Source organism: Gymnoscopelus microlampas (genome assembly GCF_963454915.1).
Source record: "Gymnoscopelus microlampas genome assembly, chromosome: 18".
In the NCBI taxonomy this organism is placed as follows: domain Eukaryota; kingdom Metazoa; phylum Chordata; class Actinopteri; order Myctophiformes; family Myctophidae; genus Gymnoscopelus; species Gymnoscopelus microlampas.
In genome coordinates this window covers 32,153,617-32,177,339 of record NC_139955.1, presented here as the reverse complement: position 1 = coordinate 32,177,339, position 23,723 = coordinate 32,153,617, and the positions used below count along the sequence as shown (strand labels likewise).

General features: G+C 40.8%; 2 protein-coding genes across 2 annotated transcripts; one reads left to right on the top strand and one right to left on the bottom strand.

Annotated features, from left to right (window-relative positions):
• Positions 1-1,574: 1,574 nt before the first annotated feature.
• On the bottom strand, positions 1,575-8,045 carry tstd2 (thiosulfate sulfurtransferase like domain containing 2). Its single transcript, XM_084041316.1, has 9 exons — positions 7,365-8,045; positions 5,816-6,120; positions 5,600-5,708; positions 5,166-5,288; positions 3,920-4,025; positions 3,664-3,779; positions 3,358-3,516; positions 2,684-2,822; positions 1,575-2,344 (listed from the first exon to the last, which is right to left on the bottom strand). Exons 1-9 carry the CDS (start codon positions 7,503-7,505, stop codon positions 2,109-2,111), a joined length of 1,434 nt encoding a protein of 477 aa, XP_083897442.1. The 5' UTR covers positions 7,506-8,045; the 3' UTR covers positions 1,575-2,108.
• Positions 8,046-9,073: 1,028 nt separating this feature from the next.
• ncbp1 (nuclear cap binding protein subunit 1) lies at positions 9,074-23,236 on the top strand. The gene is made up of 23 exons (XM_084085904.1): positions 9,074-9,252; positions 10,831-10,919; positions 11,278-11,378; positions 11,640-11,796; positions 11,952-12,059; positions 12,744-12,865; positions 13,151-13,220; positions 13,600-13,815; positions 14,016-14,113; positions 14,966-15,029; positions 15,136-15,246; positions 15,581-15,645; positions 16,358-16,420; positions 16,774-16,848; positions 17,468-17,571; positions 18,041-18,163; positions 18,917-19,019; positions 19,581-19,674; positions 20,317-20,420; positions 20,651-20,768; positions 21,170-21,337; positions 21,678-21,791; positions 22,030-23,236. Exons 1-23 carry the CDS (start codon positions 9,219-9,221, stop codon positions 22,141-22,143), a joined length of 2,415 nt encoding a protein of 804 aa, XP_083942030.1. The 5' UTR covers positions 9,074-9,218; the 3' UTR covers positions 22,144-23,236.
• The last annotated feature ends 487 nt before the right edge of the window (positions 23,237-23,723 follow it).

The window sequence follows — 23,723 nt, the reverse complement described above, 5'->3', positions numbered from 1 at the left end:
ATTTGCAGATCTGCTATTTACAGTACATTGAATGTTCCATTTATTTTGATATTTTTTTATCCCACAATTTTGTAACCTTTTTTCACCCGGTGCCAATTATCTAAGGGATGATCCTGGGCGCTACACTCACCCCACCAGCCTAGGGAGCCCAGGGCCGAATTCATGCCTCCTTCAATGCATGAGCCAACTGACCTTCTTATCACCTGACAGGGGGGAGTTTACCCGGTAGGACGTAGCGCGTGGAAGGAACACGTTATTCCAACCAGTTCCTTCCCCTCCATCAGGCGCCCCTGCTGTCATCGGGGAGGCGGTATAGCGACCAGGATTACTACATGTTTTTGTGAGGGTATTAACTACCCTGGGAGACACGGGGAGAACATGCAAACTCCACACAGAGTAGGCCCTTTCGCCAACCCCACCTAGGGTATGGGCGCTGATGACACGGAGGACACTTCCATTTATAATTGAAGTGTCAAGTTGAGTTTCATCACTTTCAGCACCAACATTTAATGGGAGACACTGCATGTAAAATAGCCTAATTCATACTTTTGGTCTACTGAAAATAACACAATTTCATCGGAAAAAATTGGAAACTGCTGATCTACAAGCCCAGTGTGTCGTGGTGTGTTTTGAGCTTGTAGATCGGCTATTTTCAAATGGCCACTGTATATAGGGTTAAAGTGGTTTAAACTGATCTTGATGCCAATACATTTTTCTGGGGTCCTCAGGGCCCTACGGTCGTTCTATGGTCGGTCCCCTGACCTCACTATGAGAACCACTGCTCTCGAGACTATTTTCATACAGGCAGTCTGTGGGCAACACCTTCTGAACCCAGGGGTCTTTCAAATGTAAACATCCTCATTGTAAATCCCATGGAATATGAAATAGTTAATTAATGAAAGAATTCCTTAACTATTTAGTATCCCAAATTAGTATGTGGGACTTTTTTTTTTAGGAAAGCTTAGTAGCTACCATAGACTGTAAAAGTAGCTACTCAATAGTATGTGAAATGCATACTAAATTCGGGACATTTTACAGTACGCAACAGTGGACACAATGCTGCTATAAATGTCCCACAATGAAACAACTGCGACAACATATAAGGTGTGCAGCGACCAGACCCCCGTCATAACATCACTCTTCTAATAAACACATGCAGAATGCAGTTATTTTTCTGTTGGAATCAGTGTGTCAAACAAACAAGGTGTAACTGCCATACACAGAGCATGAACGTGTAGTACTTGTGCTTTGTCACAAGATGGGGCACTTTCCTGACATTCTGTGTGGTCTCGGCAGCAGTGATGGAAGTCAAACTACAGACTTTACAAGCTTAATACGTTTCATTGGTTCAATATTAATAAAACTCACAGGTACACTTAACACTTTCAATTATTTTTTTTAAAAATAGTAGATCTACAAGCTCACAACGCGAATAGTGTCAAAGAATATGCCAAGCTGTATATAGGTACACCAGCACATCTACAGTATAAATCAGTTTTCTAGATGTCAGTTTATAGAAACTGACAGTCAGTCATAATAGTGCAATCTGTAATCTTTCAATATGTATATAGACCTACTCATCTCATTACGATTAATTAATTTATTACAAAGGAGAGCACACAGATCATCTGAGTTGTCTTTATTTAAGATATAAGCTGACTGATATGGATAGATGTACCATATTATGTATATTATACATATATATTCTCTTGCCCAATCGGCGTTTGGACCTCGCATTTTCTATAAAAATGTACTTTCTACATTCTGCTGGTTTTGATTACACTGAAGATGGCTTTTAGAAGAGACATGTTCATTGCTGCCCTCAATAAATAGAATACTATTGATCTGGGAGTGCTGGTATTGTTTATTTTGATACAGTTTCATGGTTTTGAGCTGTGCAGTGTGCACACTTGTACTGCACTTTTCACCTGTTGGTGTGTAAACCTGTACAAACTGTATTAAAATGAATAGATTTCCACAATATTATCATTTCAGTCATCGGCAAACCTCTTCATTGATGCTTTACTGGAAGCCGGAGGGCTGAAAACGTTCAGACCGAATAAAATTTCACTTTGTACAAACATGGTCTCAGAGATGATGACACTGCATCACACAACCTCCTGAGGAACCCGGAGTCGCACATCTGTGCACTCACACTCCTCTTTCTGCTGTGGCGTGGAGGAAGGCTCATCGCTTTGTGCCTGTCCCCGTTTGGTTTGGCAGGTGAGGCAACAGGCGGTGTGCCCTTCCAGTCGGCAGGCGGGACAGGAGAGCACCAGCTGACAGCAGAACTGTGTGGTGCACAGCTGGTACTGGTCCCAGGGTGAGCCGCAGTACCTGCACTCTGAAATGTGGGACAGAGGAGAAGAATGACGCCTGACTGCTTATCAAAAAGTGTTTTAGAACATGTTCACTCAACATGTGACATCAGCTGACATTTTTGCCAAAGAATAAATTAGTACACTAATAGAATATTAAAATTACAAGCAAAAAGCAAATGGCATAAAGTCTACAATTTGCTGTCATTGGCATTTAATTGGTTGATGATCAATATGACGTGTGGATGTAATATAATAGGCTAAAACTTTTTGGGATTCTGTCATTCCTATGGCATTATGTGTTTTTTTCTTAATTAAATGACAACAACGACAACAACAAAGTCACATTATTATTAGACACCAACCTGAGATGACATCACTGTTGGACGAGATAGCGTAGCGCTCATCGAACACAAACAGTTTCCCGCGATAGAACCCCTCTGGGAAATGCTCCAGGTACTTGTGTATCCCACCCTTCAGCTGGTACACCTCCTTACACACATCCTGAAGACAAAGGCAGTTCATCTACTCAACCAGCAACGTTCACAGGTAAGTAAACCTGGTTCAGAACACTATTCTATGTTTAACCATTTAAGCCCCATTTCATACTTCATTGTACGATGGTGGTGGTGAATGGCAACAATAGCCAATCTACAAGCTCACAATGTGACGTGCTGTGAGTTTGTAGATATTATATTATTTTTGCAAGATTTATTTTTGGGCTTTTATGCCTTTATTGACAGGACAGTAGGCTGACAGGAAATGGGGAGAGACAGATGGGGAGTGACATGCAGCAAAGGCCGTCGGGATCGGGACTCGAACCCGCGACACGCTGTTAGGCTACACTGAGTCTAGGTGCCTGGACCGCTACGCCAGCGGTCCAGGCCGGTATGTAGATATTTTTTAACTTTTCATCTATGACATGCCCACAATAGGGATGTTGAAAGTGGTTAAAATCAAGTTGCTGATAATCTGGTAATTTGGAACTTAACTACCAGCGAATGTAAACCGAATGTGAAATCGAGACAGGTAAACTCACTTTGGAGCGGAGGTAAGCTGAGGCACGCTCACAGCGGATTCCCCCAGTGCAGTACATGAGAACCTTCTTGTCTTTGAACAGCTTGAGATTCTGGTCCACATAGTCTGGAAAGTAGCTGAACTTACGAATGTTGGGGGCCAGACAATGACTGAATTGTCCCTGGGGGGAAATAAAAATGACATTTCAAATGAGTAATTCACCAGTCAGGTTTATTCATCTGAGCTCATAATCACGATTTCATGCGTTTGAATCTGGCTTAATTAATATTCAATTGATATTTCTATACAGATAAGACATTTTACATACAATTTTACTCTCGTAAAAGTTTCTGCAGTCCAATAGGATGGTATCGTTACACAAATCCCCATTAGATAAAAGGGTCTCCACTTCTTTGTGAAATTCTTCAGGTTGCAAGTGAATTCCTGAAAGACACAAAATTGAAATGTTATTGAAGTGTAATTTGTCTTTGTCACCAGTGTGAATTAATGCATTTTGACTAGGTACAGAAAAGGGCTATACAAATAGTTCTATCTGCTACAATAGTTATCATTATGATATTGACCTGCCAACTTATAGGAGATGACATCAGGGCTGACTCCCATGGGGACTATCTCCTTGTAGACACCAACCCTCAGGTCAGCGAAACACTCTGTACCACCATCACTAATCTAGACAATCACATGAAAAATATATTAGGATTTGATGTAAACTCCTCAAAAAAAGTTTACCTTAAACTTAACTTTGGTCGATTATTTCTTCCCTTCAATAATACCAATTGGTATTGTACTGTACATCGTTATCGTTGATAAGTCACCTTTAAAAACGAGGTATAATTGGTAAGGATTGTGCAATCGTGGAATGAGGAACACACTGCTAAATGTGTGTTCCTCCAAATATGCTTCTGTTGGTAATCGCTCTCGTTTTGAGCGACCTGCCATAACACTCCTGCTGGCAGGTGTGTGACTGGCACCTGAGCATGGGTCCTGCAACTTTGTTGAGTTTGTGTATGCTCCAAGCAGCAACGATGCCACATTTGTCTCTTCAGGATAAGGCCTGTGCAATAGGGCAAGTGGAAGCTGGTGTTCCGTTACGCAGATTGGCAGCATTATTTGATCCTCACGCTTCACTGAGGAACCATAGGATTTCTTCCAGAGATTTACAGGCAGAATTTGCACAACGGTACCACAGACAGATCTCTGTCAAAGTTGCAGGACCCATGCTCAGGTGCCAGTCACACACCTGTGACTGGCAGATGCCAGCCACACACCTGTGACTGGCAGATGCCAGCAGGTGTGTGTGTGTGTGTGTGTGTGTGTGTGTGTGTGTGTGTGTGTGTGTGTGTGTGTGTGTGTGTGTGTGTGTGTGTGTGTGTGTGTAGGTCGCTCAAAATGAGAGTGAATACCAACAGAGATACATTGGGGGATTTTGGCATGTTTTTGGGGGGCGCTACCCACACTTAAGCTGTATTGCACATTCCACGATTGCAAAATCCTTACAGGTTATACCTCGTTGTAAAAGGTGACTAATCAACAATAACGATATAAAATACAATACCAATTGGTATTTTTGAAGGGGAGAGATAATGTACCTAAGTTTAGTAAATTGGTTAATATTTGCTTAAAATGATAAAAAGTATAGTTTCATCAGCTGATTAGTTCAGTCAATTAATCTATTGTTAGTATGGCATGTGTGTGCATGAATATAGGTGTATCAGAGCATGGGGAAAGCCATGCACCATGCATTATACAAAAGATATTTGTACAGCTTTCGACAACCAGTGGCATGGTTTCCTTTGAACTCATTCAAACCTTAAAATCTTCTTCCTCCATTATCTTGAAGAGTGGATGTGAGCGCATTGCCTTGATGTACATGTCAGCAGCCACTTCAGTGCCCCCAACAGTTCCATTGATTCCTTCAGTGGCCACCCTCACCTGAGAGAATTAACCATAATCACCAGCCACATGAACCCTAGCGCCATTATTCTGGGCATGTCATTTTAGGTGAACATTGAGCAATTTTTTTCTAACAGACGGGGGAAATAGCAGATCTACAAGCGCGGCTATTTTTTGCCAAAACTATTTGGTGTAGACTGGGATAAAAGTATAGACCACTGGGGGGACCACGGACAACGATGCACGGCTAATTATTAACCAATTCATTAATCAATAATTGACATTATTGGCTAATAATGATTACAGATACTTTAGAAAAGGTCATATCCAAGCAAAGGAAATTTGCTTACCTTGCCAGTTAAATGGAGCTTTTCACACAAATCTTTCTGCCAAGCTGAGATGACATGCGGGTCTTCAACCTGACAGTAGCAGTAATACAGAAGTACCTTGCCTGGACCCCTTTTCAAGATGAGAAAAAGTGTATTCATTAAAGTGTAGTAGTGTACTATATGCAAAAGAGTGCCAAAAGGCATGGATGAACCAAAGTGAAACATAAAGACAAATACTTTTGAAGCTGATCCTCAGTGATGCAACTTGTGTCTGGTATCCACTGTGCAATGTTCAGCGGCTCTGCCTGTTGCACACTTGGCTGTTGATGCTTGCTGGCAGCTTCTTTTTCAAGTTGGCTCAACAAATGTTTAAACGTGGACTCTGTGAGTTGTTGAATTTCAGATTCATGACTCTTGGCCACATGCTTGTGAATGGAAGAGGGTTCTCTGAATGTCTGTCCACAGCAGCACCAAGCCAGCATGCGATTGCCTTCCTTGCAGCATGATCCATCCGTCTTGGATGCCACAAATGTTGCGAATGCCTGAAAATAATTAATATTTAGGAAACATATTAAAACATTGATCAGTTGTTCTCAACTACCATCAGTAGTCTGGGGGAATTATACTACTGGTTTTCAAACCAAGGACAACAGTTCAATTCTCAGTTACACTACAAAACTACTAGTATTAGTTAGCATTGAGATTGAACCATTCTACTACACAGCAACAATGGTGGAAGAAGTGCTCACATTTTTTTACTTAAAGGTAGGGTAAGTGATATTTTTTGGTTAAAACAAAAAGTATTTTGTTAAAAGGTTAAAGCACTATATTCTGATAGTAATCATTGCTATAGAGTGTTTGTTCAGTAACAGGAGTCTCCCTGTCTCTCCAGCTCTTTAATAAACAGAAAATACATTTTCTGGTAGGTGTCAAAATCTCAGCCAATCAGGAGAAAGTACCCATTTTTAAGCTTCATTTTATAGTGTTCCAGTTCCAATTTTGTCTGCTCATTTCTTAGTGTCATCACTTCCAATTTCACTTGTTTAATCTATATCCTGATTGAGTTCTCTATCCTGGTTGGATAAAATTGGAAAAGAAACTGAAACTGAAATGAAAATGCATTTTCTGTTTTATAAAGAGCTGGAGACACAAGGAGACTCCTTTTACTGAACAAACACATGAGTACTATCAGAATATAGAGCTATTTAACACTTATTTTAACCAAAGAAAATCACTTACCCTACCTTTAAGTGCAGTACTTGAGTAAATGAACTTAGTAACTTTACACCACTGCTGCCTCAGCCTGCCTGCCCACTGGACCTGTGTCCAATCTGTAGCGTAGCACAGGGGTCTTCAACGTTTTCAGGCCAAGGACCCCCTAGCTGAGAGAGAGATGAAGCAGGGAACCCCCTCTATATTATATAAAATTGAGTTTCAGATTAAACTTTTTTTTTAAACTTGGTCTGCTCTTTTTTCCCTCTACACCTATACCTCTTTGCCAAAAATAGCAGATCTTCAAGCTCACAACGCCTCGCAGCGTGCAAGTAACGTTAGCTTCTCGCAGCGTGAGGCGTTGTGAGCTTATAGATCTGCTATTTTTGGCTAAAGTTCTCCTCAGAAAAGGGATGCTAGGGTTGAAGTGGTTAAGGTTAAAACAAAATCATATCACACAAAGATTTGGCGGACCCCCTGTAGTAACTCTGAGGACCCTCTAGGGGTCCCGGACCCCCTGTTGAAGACCCCTGGTGTAGCACATTGTTGTTGTTGTTGTTGTTACAATACTCACCCTCCTCCTGCAAAATGCATGGTACTTTTTCAGTGTGGCAGAAAGAGGAGGTTTTTCTCTTTTGGATCCATCATCATCATGCGTTGTGATGAATGTGTCCAGATCAAAGCCCGTGAACTCTGCACAAAGCTTGTTCTCCATGCTTTTCACTCAATCAATATAAATCCATGTATTGTTTCAAGAACCCTCTCACGAACTACTTGTTTCTGGCCAACCAGAAACACAATCTTTTGAAGAATAACGAAAACAAATAGTTAATAATTTGCAGTCATTCGCATTACATTTCACTACACTGCTATACTAACAAAGGAATTAAAATAACTTAAAAACAAAAATAGAACTAGCCACAGACGTGTAACAAAATATCGGACGATGGACGTCGGAAGACAAAATCTGATGCACGGTGTTGCCATGTCCGCTTATTATAAGCGACTGTGGGCTTGTTTTTCTGTAAAGTTGCTTGTAAATATTAGTAGTTGCCTTTTTTTAAGCTTGTTTTTAAAGTGTAGTTACTTGGGCTTGCTTCCAATCTTTTTTTGTTTTGTTTAAACCAGTTCTCAAACATTTGCATGTCAAGGACACGTGCCAAATTAATGTATTTCTCTGCAGACCCCCATCTGAAAAACATGTTTAAAATATATTCCAATTTTTTATAGCAGACCTAGTGAGCTTGTAGAACTGCTAGACCAACTAATTGTTTACTAAGATTGAGACTGGATGCGCAGGTGATTGTTTCACGCAATCAATTTCCAACCTGTTGTTTCGGGGTGCGCTAGTTTCAGCACACCCCAACCCCCTCTTGTGTGTTGGCTAGTGTGGCACGTCCTGGCGAGGCGTTATTAATCCCACGCCGCGTCCTGGATTTAGACCCGCCTTACGTGTCTGATTGGCTCCCCGGCAGGCATAGTTTTACTGAGGTTAGGGTTAGGGTTAGGGTTAGGTTTAGGCATAGTCTTACTGAGGTTAGGGTTAGGGTTAGGGTTAGGTTTAGGCATAGTTTTACTGAGGTTAGGGTTAGGGTTGAGGTCAGGTATAGGCATAGTAGCAAAAACGAGAACTGTCAATCACAGCGACTACTGACCAATCACAGCGCCCGCTCAGCGGGTTTGCCACGACGCGGTGTGGGAATCATAATAACGCCCTGGGCGAGACCTGATAGAAGCGTTATTATGAATCCCACGCCGCGTCCTGGATTTAGACCCGCCTTACGTGTCTGATTGGCTCCCCGGCAGGCATAGTTTTACTGAGGTTAGGGTTAGGGTTAGGGTTAGGTTTAGGCATAGTCTTACTGAGGTTAGGGTTAGGGTTAGGGTTAGGTTTAGGCATAGTTTTACTGAGGTTAGGGTTAGGGTTGAGGTTAGGTATAGGCATAGTAGCAAAAACGAGAACTGTCAATCACAGCGACTACTGACCAATCACAGCGCCCGCTCAGCGGGTTTGCCACGACGCGGTGTGGGAATCATAATAACGCCTGATAGAATGGGTTTCATTTAGCGCATACTGGTTGCACGCATACTGGTTCTTATCAGTGTGACGTCGTCTGTTAAGGGGTCTTCCGATGCTGATGTGGCCTAAGTTCCTTCTTTTGGGCTTCTTTTCATAGACCTGGTTGCTTATTTCTCTCACACAATCTGGCAACGCTGGTCGGAAAACGGAAGACAAAGCTTGATGCACCACCAATTACTTCCGGTCCACCCTGGCTGTATGAACCGGACGCGTTTCACTTGAATCTAACCGCTATTCTTCTATGCAGCGACCATTCAAATTCAAACACACTCTCACAACAACAACAACATACATTGCATAGTGACTGTTTCATAAACACTTGTGAGTTGAAGAGCGTGACGTAAAAAAATGTCCAGGAGACGACACAGTGACGGGGACGACGGTAAGTTTCACGTTGTTTTACACCGACTAGCAGTTTGTTTTATATGCTAGGCTACTGATGCTAAGCTGCTCGGCGTCGGGACGGGGCAGCAGCAGCACATGTTATGTACGCGTTGACGTGAATGCAACATTAGTGTAGTTAGCGTATGAGTCACTTAACCGCCGTAATACTGTATATAATGAATACACCAATGAACGTTGTTAGCCAGAGGGTTTCCTACTTCACCGTTTCTCGCTCCTTCAGACTTGTTGCTAGCCTTAGCCTCGGCTAGTTAGAATAGCTAGCTAGTTAGGCAGTGGACGTATATGGGGGCGGGGCAACCTGAACCTGGCACAGTGTATTTATTTAGCCCTTACTCCAGTGGTTCTCAAACTTTTTCATGTCAAGGACCCCCAAGTTGACACTTATTAGCCCGCGGACCCCCATTTGAAAAGATTAGCCAGGGACCCCCGTCAGAGAAGATACGGCTGTAGCAGCGATTCTCAATCATTACAATTTAAGGACCCCCCCGTTTGACGTGCATTAGGCTACAGACCCCCATTTAATGGCGTTTCTATCTCTGGGACCCCAATTCTTATTGTAACATCAATGTTAATTTAACTCTGAGAGTGTACAAATGGAATCAAATGGACCCGTAAGGGTCCATTTGGTTCCTATAAATCATTTAGCTGGGGACCCCCTGGCATCCCCTCAAGTACCCCCGGGGGTCCCCAGACCCCACTTTGAGAAGCAATGCCTTACTCAACTCCTTAACGCTGATATTACTGGGTGCCAAATGTTGGTACAGCCATTGTTTATGGGTACATGTTTTGGTGAAAGGAAATATAAACCCTAGCCATGAACCCTTCACCATTTAAAGGGCAAGACTTTGGTAGAGGTTTGTGTTGTGTAGTTACCTTGCCAAGTTGCCATGATGTAACTCCAACAGGGCGGAGAAGAAATAATAAACAAAAAAGAATTGCTCCATTGATTAGAAATTGATAATTAAAAATATGCTCCTCATTGACTTACATTGTACGGTGAATCAGCTCTCAAAGTCACGTAAATGTACACAAACAAAGATGATTCTGACAATATAGAGTAGAGCATCACAAAACCCTTTACTGTTTGTTTTTTAAATACAAATGTTGACATCCTGTTGATTTTACTATTTTTATTAGGAACGAAACCCAGACTGGATCCACACATTAAAATAGTAAAAATCAACTGGAAGTTGCCATTTTTATTTGAAAAATAAACGGTACTGGGTTTGGTGATGTTCCATATTGTCTGAATCAGCTTGGTTTGTGTTCGTGCTAAAAGAGTGACTTTGAGAGCTGTTTCACCGTACAATGTAAATCGTTGAATTATCAATTTCTAATCAATGGAGCAATTATTTTTGAGTTTTTGTCCACCTTTGGACTTACATCATGGCAAGGTAACTAACTGCACAAGTTACAAGTAACCCAAACCTCTACCAAAGTGGTCTTTCCCTTTAAATACATAATGCATTTGCAGGGCTGTATAAATGTTTTATGACATGTAGATTAAAAAAAGTATATTTTATGTTTTTAATTGTATGTCAATTCTCCCTCGTAGGAGGCCAAGCCCACAAAAGGAGGCGGACATCTGAGCCCATTGAAATTGAGGACCGCTTGGAGTCGTTGATATGTCGTGTGGGAGAGAAGGTAATAGGTCTTGTCTTGGCATTGCTGCATCTCACACACATCCAAGTAGAATTGGGTATCAAAAACCCTCCTCCTAACCATACACAGAGTTTATTTAACCACTTATGCCCTAATTTCGATGGGGACGGCAGGTTGAAAGTGGTTAAGGAGTCAATAAATATTAAATTTGCATGCATTTATATTGGTCAAATCAATTGAGCAAATTGACCTGGCCTTAAGGCTACATTCCCTGAGTACAAATGCTGTTTACCATTATGTAATGCTAGTTGCCTACGTGGCCCAAGGTCAAAACAACTTTTACCCTAACCTTTACTGCTGCTTGTAAACTATTTTCAATGGTGTTACTTTTGTCCCACAGAGTACATCATCACTGGAGAGCAATCTGGAAGGTCTTGCGGGCGTCCTAGAGGCCGACCTCCCAAATTACAAAAACAAAATCCTGCGCATTTTATGTGCTGTGTAAGTACTTTCTGTTACCTCATTGCTGTTGCTCAGTGTTTGATTAAATGTTCAGGGTTTCTCATTCATAAGTCTTCTTAACCACATAAGCCTAATCTTACTATCTTAAACCGTGTTCTCTTATAATATTTAAAACTTTGTCATATGACAGTGTCAATCTTTTTTTTTTTGCTGTTTTTGAAAATGTTTGCCTGTAATGACATGTCCAAAGTTGGGATACCAAGATTAAAGTGGTTAACCCTGTTGTCTCTTCATTTACAGTGCCCGCCTCCTCCCTGAGAAGTTGTCTGTGTATACAACACTGGTTGGCCTTCTCAATGCCCGAAACTACAACTTTGGTGGCGAGTTTGTGGAGGCCATGATCAGACAACTCAAGGAGACATTAAAAAACTATTTGTACAATGAAGCTCTTTACTTGGTAGGCTACTAAATGACCTTGTGGACGATACAAACAACTTTGACTTCTCTCAACTCATTGAATTTCTATATATTCAATATATGTTTATAGACTTGCTTTTATGTGATCTTAATTTTACCTACTTTTAATGTAATGCTGGCTGTCCATTTTTGCAGGTGAGATTTCTGTCTGATCTGGTCAACTGCCATGTGATTGCTGCTCCCTCCATGGTGGCTATGTTTGAGAACTTCATTAGTGTTACGCAAGAGGAGGATGTACCACAGGTAGCTATTGGGGGGCACAATCATTTATTGCACATGGTACCACTACCCCACCCCCCGGCTTTAAAATACCAATAGTTGGCTATTTTTGTTTTCATCAATGCTGGTTTCACCTGTGTTTTGGTGAAGAATTATGAAGGACACAACCACAACAATATGCATCTATTTTAAAATTTGCATATGGGCATAGCTCTAATCTGGCACTGTTGTATTAACTCATTCCCTGCCTAGAACGACTAAAACGACTTCTGTCCCATAAGCCATGCCTGCCTAGAACGACTAAAACGACTTTTGAAAAAAACTTTTATTTTATTTTATTTGACCCAAAGACCAAGGAGATATGATTTTTCGAAGATCTAGACTCCCATCCACTTCCTTGTTAACTTAAAACTTAAAAATGCTGTGTATCGGCTCCTGAGTACTTTTTTTTTTTTCAATGAAAAATCTTGGCAGTGGGCAAACGCGGCCAGAAATAATTCAGGCAGTGAATGAGTTAAATGCAGATATTTTCTTTTTCTTACATTTCTGTATAGTTCATAAGATAAACCCTGTGAGCAAATTACGGTGGATGATATTCATATTTATAATACAACAGGGTAAAAGCGCAATGGGAAAGAAAAACGTGTTGGAGAAATTTCATGTTATCTGCAACAACAAAAAAAGTGACCAAGCTATCTTTGTCCTCAGGTGCGGTCAGACTGGTTTGTGTACGTTGTGCTGTCCTGTCTGCCCTGGGTTGGTAAGGAGCTGTACGAGAAGAAGGATGTTGAGATGGACCGTCTGCTCAACCAGATTGAGGGCTACCTGAAGTAAGTGTTCATTCTGAATTTCTTATTTTCTTATTTCTTCATTTTTGACTTATTTTGTATTGCTTTCTTTCTTTTCTTGTTTTATCTTTTCCTATTGACTTTTCTTGCTTTTTGTTTTCATTTCTTTCTTTCTGAATCTACTATTTCTACTACTTTCTCAATCTACATATAGTAATGTAATTGTCTATGATGTTTCTGTAAGTAGATATCAGAATCATGCTCAGTGTCTGGCTTTTCCCTAAAGTGGAAGAAAGTTAAAATATAAGTGTCTTTGTTGATTTTCAGGAGGCGAACGAAGACACACGTCTCCATGCTGCAGGTGTGGACAGCGGAGAAGCCCCACCCACAAGAGGAGGTGAGGGAAACAGCCACTGTATATTGAAATTCAATGACATGTAAGGTCCAAGTGGTACCTTTTTAGATTGCGTGGGTGGCAGGGTGACCTAGCAGTTAAAGCAACCAGCCAGTAGCTATTAGGTCATATGTTTGAACTAAGCAACCAACATGAGAATACATTGTACTATAGCATCTTTCTTAACAAGGTTGTAAGATGCGTATAAAAAATCCAGCAGTGGAACAATAAAAACAGAAGGAATCACACAAAAGAAGTGGAAACAAGAAATATATATGAGAACAGTCAAATCAAATTGTCCTGTCACATGTTTTCTCACTCATCTGGAATAGGGTAGTAAAATGTACTTAAATATAACCTATCCTCTCCTTGTTCCACCCAGTACCTGGACTGCCTTTGGTCCCAGATTCAGAAGCTAAAAAAAGATCGTTGGCAGGAGCGACACATCCTGCGTCCGTACATTGCCTTCGACAGTGTACTATGTGAGGCCCTGCAGCACAACCTGCCTCCGTTCACCCCGCCGGGACACATGCCCGACGCCCAGTACCCTATGCCCAAAGTCGTCTTCCGTATGTTTGACTACACTGATGCCCCTGAGGTATGGTGTTCATATGGCTGGGTATTGATACCTAATGATGGTGTACCGGTAGAGCCCAAAAGCTCCCACTCTAAAAAATATTATTGGCCTAATAGTGTACACATTCTTATTTTGTGTACCACCAATACCCAACTGTTTTAAATAAAATCCTAGAATTATTGCCACTGTTTTTCTCAAAGTTGTCTTCTGTCAATCCTTAGGGCCCTGTTATGCCTGGCAGCCATTCCGTTGAGAGGTTTGTTATTGAGGAGAACCTACACTGTATCATCAAATCTCACTGGAAAGAGAGGAAAACATGGTGAGTAACGGCTATCTCTGGCATTGAGGGTGGTAAACCGCCAACATTTGGCCAATAGCTATCCAGTGTTGTTGTTGTTGATTAGTGCATTAGCACCAGCCACCAAGTGGGCAAAATTAAAATCCAATAAAAGCTTCTTGCAGTGGGTTGTCCCTTTTCATTAGGACCCTTTGTCCCAATTCTGCTGCTGTCTGCCAAACATAAAAATGTATCGGCCTCTTTTCCACGTCTGAATGTGAACATTTAAAAGACACCCTGGTTAATAAGCCTTGTATGACCTAATACACTATAAATGCCCTCTCCTACTCGGATAAAGACATACAAAACTCATGGAATATATTCATTATTTTAAATATAATGTTTTTTCCCTACATTGGTAAAGGGAGAAAAGCCGTTCACAAGTTGATGACACATTTTGTCTTTGTGTGTGGTCCAGCAATTGTGTATCTATGGGATGTACAATATGCTAGTGTTAAAAGAGTCATTTTAAATCTTGTCTCAATGCTTATTAACTGTAAGAAGTATTAAGTTCTTTGTTATTTACGATTGTTTTTGGTGCCTGTAAAGAGTTGAATTAATCCTGTTTCCCTGTTGGAAATTGGATTCATTGTGTGAATGCTATTTTCATAGTACTAGTTGACCAGCAGGTGTCGCCCCTTTTCATTATTCAAAGATTGCTAGAGAAACGCTCTGCTATGTATTTTACCTGTTTCTTTAAACAGGTAGCCAGCACGTTTTCTTAGACAAACTAAGACAAGTATTAGGATAAAATAAATTATGTAATGAATCTTCAAGCAACAACGAAGTTCTTGAATTTATATTTCTCTAAAATAATGTTGCTTTTATTTTCAGTGCTGCCCAGTTACTCAGCTACCCAGGGAAGAACAAGATTCCACTTAACTATCACATTGTGGAGGTATAGTGTTGTTTTATTATTTTTTGTCACCAGGAAAAAAATAGAAAAGGTTTCAGACAACAGAGGTGTTCCCACTGTAGAGACGGTTTGCTTCTCTTTGCCACAGGTGATTTTTGGGGAACTCTTCCAGCTACCTGTGCCGCCCCACATTGACGTCATGTACACCACATTGCTCATTGAACTCTGCAAACTGCAGCCTGGATCACTGCCCCAAGTTGTATCCTTACCTGTGATGATGAATTAACTTAGTTAAAATGCTGTATGTTTGTGAAGTTAATTTATTATTGTACAGTTGAGAAGATATTTTATTTAAAATACGTTTTTGAAATCTTGCATTCTGTATACTGCAATTAAATATGTACCAATATAAATGATCCATTATCGTATTGATAGTGGCCCGAAAGATTGGTCAGCAAATGGAGAGAGAGGGGTAACATTACATGCTGTTAATACTTTACTATTTATTTAAAAGCATTAATGTAGATTTGTTCAATTCATTATAAAGGACAATGCATTTGTCATTTGAGTTTACCTTAACAGCTGAATGCCAGTTGGCTCAAGCTACAGAGATGCTGTACACGAGACTGGACACTATGAACACTGCTTGCATAGATAGGTAAATGATACACTCAGATTTTTCTTTTCTGTATATGTCCAATTGTCCATGGCCATCGATATATTAAACCTAGGCTTTGCCTGTATGTGTATTTGGGCCTGTGAATCGCTTAAACAGTTTTTCCAATCTTATCTCCATGTCCTTATCTGTGAGAGTATTGATCAATACATGGTGTTAAGTCTGTCAGCGCTCTCTGACTCCTGCTTAAGCAGCAAATCAAAAGAAAGACAAAACTACAGCCATTCTCTCCTCTCACACAAGGCGCAACAGCCTTAAAGTTCTTGAGAGCCAAGTCCTCACTCCCCCTTAACTGACGTTTCTTCCAGTTAAGGGGGAGTTTTTTGTTAGCACTGTCGCAAAAAATGCTTGCTCAGCCAGGGTGGGTTCAATGTCGGGTCTCTGCTCTACATGTAAAGTGTCTTGAGACAATTTCTTGTGATTTGACACATTCTGGGTATTTATTGTAGGATCAGATGGCTAAGCACCATTAAGAGTGAGACCTACATACTTTTCTCAGCCGGTTTCTCATTTGTGATATTAACTGTTGATCAATGCAAAAAGGTGTGAATTTCATGCTAATTGACTAAACAACCTTAAATCTAACAATGGCGCCCTCCTTTAAGTTGTACTTCAACCACACAATTATAAGACCTTGTAGAAATTGCATCTGTTGTGGTCCAGTTTTACAAGCTTGTCTCTCGTTCATTTTCAGACTCCTCAACTGGTTTTCTCATCATTTGAGCAACTTTCAATTTCGATGGAGTTGGGATGACTGGTGAGTAAATACTACATCAGCATTTGTGGGACTATACATGTTTCATGCTTGCTGCAAAATAATTCTGTGCATAAGAAGGTCAGAATTGAGTTTTGAGGAGAGCATATCATGATTTTAAATTCTAATAATTACTCATACAATTTTATATTGAAGCTTTAAATGTCAAGCAGTGCATGCTGTTTTTAATAATACAGAAAGTGCAAAATATGTGTACATACATTTATTTTTATTTTTGACAAATAAAACGATTACAATTATCATTTTATAATGGTGCAGTGCACTGCAGCCAAAGTGACAAAAACACATTTTAAAATGTGTTTGATTCTATTTGTGACTTGTATATCTCTCCATAGGGCTGACTGCTTGACCGTGGATGCAGACAAACCCAAGCCCAAATTTGTCAAGGAGGTGCTCGAGAAATGCATGAGGTAATAAAAGATTAGAGGCGTTGCATATCATCGCATTAGATGCTCTGTTTGCTTTGTACAAATATATAAATTCTTATACATCACTTCACATTGTGTGATTGTGTGGCACAAGCTTGAAGCTTGAACTCAAGTGATACAGGGAAATTATTACTCTTGCCCTCCAAGTGCCCCATGACCTTCATTAAATCAAGTTTAGTTGATAGAAATGCATTCATTATGATCATTCTTGCTTGGTTCACATCATATTAGACTGTTTTCATCTTGAAATATATTCCAGAATGGGGCACGAGTGGTTAGGGCGCGTACCATATAGGCCCTGATGCCTGAGTGGCTCAGCGAGTCCCTGGTTTGATTCCCAGCCGACTGGACCATTTGTTGCGTGTAACTCCCCTGCTTCTCCTTGTTTCCTGTCTCTATCTACTGTACTATCAATAAAGGCAGAAACGCCCTAAAAATCATTTGGATTTGTAAGAAAGTTGTAAAGCCTGATGTATATCTACTTGCGTGCCGATGTCGCATTTCAAAAATAGCAGATCTACAAGCTCACAACCCGTCACGATGCGACACGTTATTTCTGGTACTAGCTGCTGAGTTGTCAATTGGTCCCTGTCCATTTTAGGCTGTCATACCACCAGAGGATAGTGGACATTGTCCCTGCTGGTTTCTCAGCACTCATCCCAGCCGAACCCCTCTTCTACTACAAATACGACGAAGAGAGTAATTGTAAGTCAAGCATTCTTTGTCATTTGACAATTTTGTCTTGACCCTGACATTTATTTCACTGTAATAGTGTACTTCTATCTGTAGTGATCTAACTTGTGTGTGGGTGTGTGTGTGTGTGTGTGTGTGTGAGTGTGATACTCTATTATTATGCTGCTTGTTTGTGTACCCATTCTATGGCCAATTCTCCTTTGAAAAGGAGTATCTCCAAGTGAATTCCTAGTTAAATTGTGGTTAAATAATGAACTCCAAAGCAGTCATCTGTATGCCCATTTAATCTGTATTCGTTATTCTACAAGACTGCGACCTAAACACTAGTATTGTTAGAGCTTGCCGAACATATTAGAATAGTATGCTTCCAGTTAAATTGCCTTAGATTACCTTTCTGGTCAAATGTATTATTGAGGTATGGATGATATAAGTTGATGTAAAAAAATACTTTAAAGTAATCAGTGTGCCCCCTCCCCAACAGCATCGTTGCCAGGTTACCAAGTGGCTATCACCGTTAGCAATGCCATCAAGAACCGAGCATCCAATGAGGAGATCCTGACCATCCTCAAGGAAGTACCCAACCCTAACCAGGAGGATGATGACGGTGAGTGGCTTCATGGGTTATCAACTAGTAGCTGTCACACCCGACACCAGGCCTATGGTCAGAATATATCAATGGAAAAAAAGGGAGACTACCTCCAACCATTGCAGGTATGCTAGTTATAATATTGTATTAATGTACCCTACCATACAGATTGGTTCAAATGTTTTATTCATTCAAATAAGTCCCACTGTCCCTAATGCATCTCTGATGAAAAGTCCATAGATTTTATCAGTTGGGAAGCTGCTAGGGAGACTGCATATAGAACCAGGTTCTTTTTGACTTTCTAGACCAGGACAGGGTACATGTAGTTTGAAGTAAAATCCCTCACTCAATTTTCATAGCAGTAATATACTTATACTGTGCATAACTGTAGTCTCGGGTTTCCAAAAGGTGACCTACCGGGTTCCGGTTCATTTTCCCATAGCTTAATCTGATTGGCTCTGCAGCCATGATTGATTTGAGAGGGAAACTCTCATAAAGGTGTCATTTGTGTTTCCCGTTCCCCGAATCTGCTGCCGAGCCAATTAAACAAAGCTTTGGGACTCTGAACCGGAACAGGACATGGTTAACAACAATGTTGTGTTTTACAGCTTTCTACCCTCTCTCAATATAAGGACTGATGTGACATTTAGCAGCAGCTCTGTCCTGCTTGCTTACTTACTGTCTCCTTTCTCTTGGTGTACTTTCTCTTACTGTGTTTTCTCTCTTGTACTTTCTCTTTGTCTGTTTCTGTCTCCATCTATGTTCTTCCAGATGAGGGAGAGAGCTTCAACCCTCTGAAGATTGAGGTGTTTCTGCAGACCCTGCTCCATCTGGCTGCGAAGTCCTTCAGCCACTCCTTCAGTGCCCTGGCCAAGTGAGTGTTTGTGTGGTTGGTTGGTTCCCAACCACTGTGCCAAGTAACCTCCATGCCTACCTGTCCTGTAGCTCCTCCCATGGCATTGGTTCCTCAAAACACATTCCTCATTGGAGATATGTATTTGCTGCCTATTTGGTGCCATATTGTTTTGTATTGATCTTTATCAGTTGCTGGATTTTTACAAGAACTTGTTTTTTGTTTTTTTGCTTCTAGCATTTGTACCCAGCTTAGTTGTGTCACAATACCCAAACAGGCACACACCAGCTGAGTGTGATTTTGATGTGATTGCGAGATAGAAAAGGATAATCGCCTCTTAGTTCATAAACACAGCTGGTCAGTGAAATAGGAAAACGGACACATTTTGTCTTTGATAAGTCAAACTTACTATACCTAACTAAACCTACTCTCAAATTCTGTAGTATGGATCTAATGGATTTTTTTTTCTCCAGTTTTTTCATGCTGTCCTTTTAACACAATTTCTGCCAATAACGCTTATATGCGTTCTTTAGAATCCATCACTTGCCTGCCATTTTCTTTTTCTAAATCCCTTCTTGACAGGTTCCACGAGGTGTTAAAAGCATTGACAGAGTGTGACGAGGGCAAACTTCACATACTCCGAGTGATCTATGAGGTCTGGAGGAAGCATCCGGAGGTAAAACCAGAAACGCGAGTTTTAACAATCTGACATGGACTGATTTAACGAAGTACACAGGCACAGCACATGCATGTACAGGATTACAGAACAAACCTTCAGACCACAGACGGAATTGAACGAATAAAGTAGACGACAAACAGAAGTGAAAGACTAACATACTGATGTGTATGGATTTGTGGACTAGTGCTGCCTGCATTGCTTGGTCTCTGCATTTCTGAATGCAGACGCCCAAATTCAATTAATCTTAAGGAGTAGTTCACCCAAAAAAATCTAAAATCAATTACACACCACATGAACCCTTGAATTCATGATTTATTTTTGTTTTTTATCGCATTCCTAAGCCAATAATTTGATGACTGGGTGTATTTCCGGTAGGAGATACAAAGCGTCTAATTTGAGTCTCCTACCGGATACATTTGCATATTTCCGCCGGTCATCAAATTATTGGTTTAGGAATGCGACAAAAAAAAAAAAAATCCACGAATTCAAGCCTTCATGGTGGTGCAATTGATAGAAAAAAAGTTATTTTTTGGGTGAACTACTCCTTTTAAAGGAATAGATTCTCGTTAGATCGTTGATAATGCAGTGTAAATAAACTTGACTGATTTGATATTAACCACATGTGTGCTGCTATTGCAGATGACCGCTGTGCTGGTGGACAAGATGGTCCGCACCCAGATTGTGGACTGCGCGGCTGTGGCCAACTGGCTCTTCTCTCCGGATATGGCTCACGAATTCACCAGGTGGATAGAGACAGACAGAGATCAGAGATCATGTCCTTTAGTTGGGTAGTGCACAGGTTTTTCAAAGTTGGGGCTGCCAGGAAGCAGCTGGGAGGGGGTCAATTGGAATGGAAAAGCAGATCATAAAAGAATCCATCTAATCTCTCTCTCTATCATATGTATCTTAGTGATATATGGAATAGCATTAAGTAAAGCTATCATGAGCATTTCTGACCCTGTCTTCTGTGTAGGTTTTACGTTTGGGAGATTCTGCACTCCACCATTCGTAAGATGGACAAACATGTGCAGAAGATCCAGAAGGAGCTGGAAGAGGCCAAGGACAAGCTGGAGAAACAGCAACACAAGAGGGTAACTTGTTGTTCCCAATTCTACATTACTGTTTAGCCTATGTCTCATGACCACGTGACCATAGAATGAGCCTTACATTTCTCCATTGTCAACATTAAAAGCAACCAGTTGCAAGAATTACAAGGGTTATAACCATAACCATATTGTACAATAACATTCCAGTGATTCTAGAAAGATCAAGACATTTTTATTAATTTATGCAATGGTTTGAATGAATACTTGTTTCTGATTGTCCAGGAAGGTTTGTGTTAAAACCATTTAATGTACGCATAGTTCCGTGGCCTAATGCATACCAAACTGGGGATCCTTGAAATTAAAACGTTTGAAAACCACGGCCTTAATGGAGTAATGTTGAGTTAGATCAGTCTGATCAGTTTGACATTTTGTTTGTGTGTGAGCAGAGGGACAGCACTCACAGCACTCACAGTGCCCACAGCGGCGACGATGAAGACATGGAGAAGAACAGTGAAGATGAGGAAGGTCAGCTGGAGGAGCAGATAGAGAAACTCCAGGAGAAAGTGGAGTCTGCTCAGAGCGAACAGAAGAACCTCTTCCTTGTCATCTTCCAGGTACCACAGTGGTTCTAAACCACTTAAATCCTAGTATATAATTTGTTGACAGGGGTTCCCCAAGGGTCTGTACTTGGCCCCCTTTTTTCCCTTCTACACCAAACTTATTTGCTGAAAATGGCACATCTACTGTACAACCTTACAGATCTGCTATTTTAGCTGAATGTTAGCCCAAAAGATACACAGCAATGTGTACAGTTATGCCTTTACTCAGCCGCCCAGTTACTGCACTATACGAGCTGTGGATTTCATAAAGATATATTCCAGTAGGTTTATTGTATTGGTAAAAATAGTATGATGTAAGTGATTGTAATGAGTATTTGTTTTCTGTTCCTTGCAGCGTTTCATCATGATGCTGACAGAGCACCTAGTTCGCTGTGAGACGGCCAGCGTTGACATCAACACTCCCTGGTACAAGAACTGTATCGAGAGGTTGGAGCAGATCTTCCTCATGGTAAAGCGCTCGCATATAACACACGCACGCACGCATGCGCGCACGCGCACCAAGGAAGTACTCAGAGAAAAAGGTTTTTACAGTGTGGCTCCTATGGGTCCATTTATACACAAGTTATTGGGGTCCTTGAAATGAAATTTGAGAACCGCTGATATAGTTGACAGATCAGTTGAATGTATAACGGAGTGAGTTGGAGGAATAGAATGATTGATTGGTGGTCCTTCTTTCCCCTGTGCAGCACCATGTGACCATCAGGGAGTACATGGGCACCTTGGAGAACCTGTTGTTCACAGCAGAGCTTGACCCTCACATCCTGGCCGTCTACCAGCAGTTCTGTGCCCTGCAGCTCTAAGCCCATACATACAGATCTACACACACACACACACACACACACACACACACACACACACACACACACACACACACACACACACACACTTCATCTCCTTCTAAAAACTTGCCATATACGCTCTAATATATGACCAAAAGTCAGTGGACGGTCTTTCCAATTAATGATTCTAATTAGTGCCCAGTTAATGGATTAAGTTAATTCTACAGCTGCTACCAATTTTGTGCCTACAGTTTGCAGAAGGCTGTTTCTTGTTGCAGAATGGCAATCTCCCCCAACACACACACACTCCCCATTCAGAAATGGATTGGTTTATATTTTTGCATAATATTGTGATATCATTAATGATGAAATCATCTTTGTTTTTTTCCATTGTCTTAATGGTTATATTAACTCTTGTATAAAGGTGAGGAGATGAGGGCAAGGTACAGCTGACCAAATAAGGATTTTGAAATAATTGCTAGTTTCACAATTACATTATTGTGAACCCAAACATTTTTTTTAATTGTGCAGCTCTATGTGTGGGTTTCATAGGGGATTGTCAATCTGAAACATAACATTTCCTTCCTCTGTTGCTACAAAATTGGAAGCATACAGTTGAATGTCAATCATTGTAGCTGTAGCATAAACAATGAATTTCACTGCAACAAAGGGCACTAATTAGAAACACTAATTAGAAATGGTGTCCATTGACTTTTAGTCATATAGTGTATATAGTCAACCGACTGAATGCTAACCAGTTTTACACAAACCAGTTCTTGCCTCAAGAATCTCCTCATTGGTCATTTTTGTTTTTACATGTACTCGTTTTGAAAGTAGGAATGCTAACAGGAATCTGTCAATCTTTTGGCCATTTATTTGCGGTATGGTTTTAGTTCGTTTTTTTTTTGTTTTTTTTATCATAATGCTCGTAGTCCTATGAGTGTATTTTTTAAATGTATCATCTGCGAGTCAGAACTGAGCAGTGGAAAAAAAGGAACCCGGTATAAGGCAATTTCAGGTTTTGCTCCAATTGATTTCGAACCCAGAGAGCGCTCTACTTTTTTATATGTATTTTATGTGAAATTGGGAAATGATTAAAACTCTGTAGAGTCTGTTTGCCTGCTGTGTCTATTGCATCACCTCCATTTCCAAGAACTCGGCTACAGAGTGACACGCAGCATGTACGGCTTTGAAACCATGATGAAATGTATTGCAATGTTTTTAATTATGTTGCCCCCACATCCCTCTCCTCATTAACCTGTGTAGCTTATTTGGGATTGTTATCAGTTACTAGACCATACCCGGTCGACGTATCCGTGGGGGGATATGCGCACATGATCTGGCAACCCGGGAGGCAGTTCGTCCCATAGCTGGGCAGCCCCGTAACCATGGCGACAGTGTTTTACACATAAACGCTAATAAGAAGCTGAGATTTGATGACATTGAAAAACGGGCTTCACAGTTAAGTTCAGATGGTAATGGTCAATGGCTGTGTGCAAAATCAGAGCAATTGGTCCAGCCACTGAGGAGAACCGGGTAGCTTCACCTACTCCCACTACAGACCCACTACAGACAGAGGTTACTAGAATTATAGTAGGATA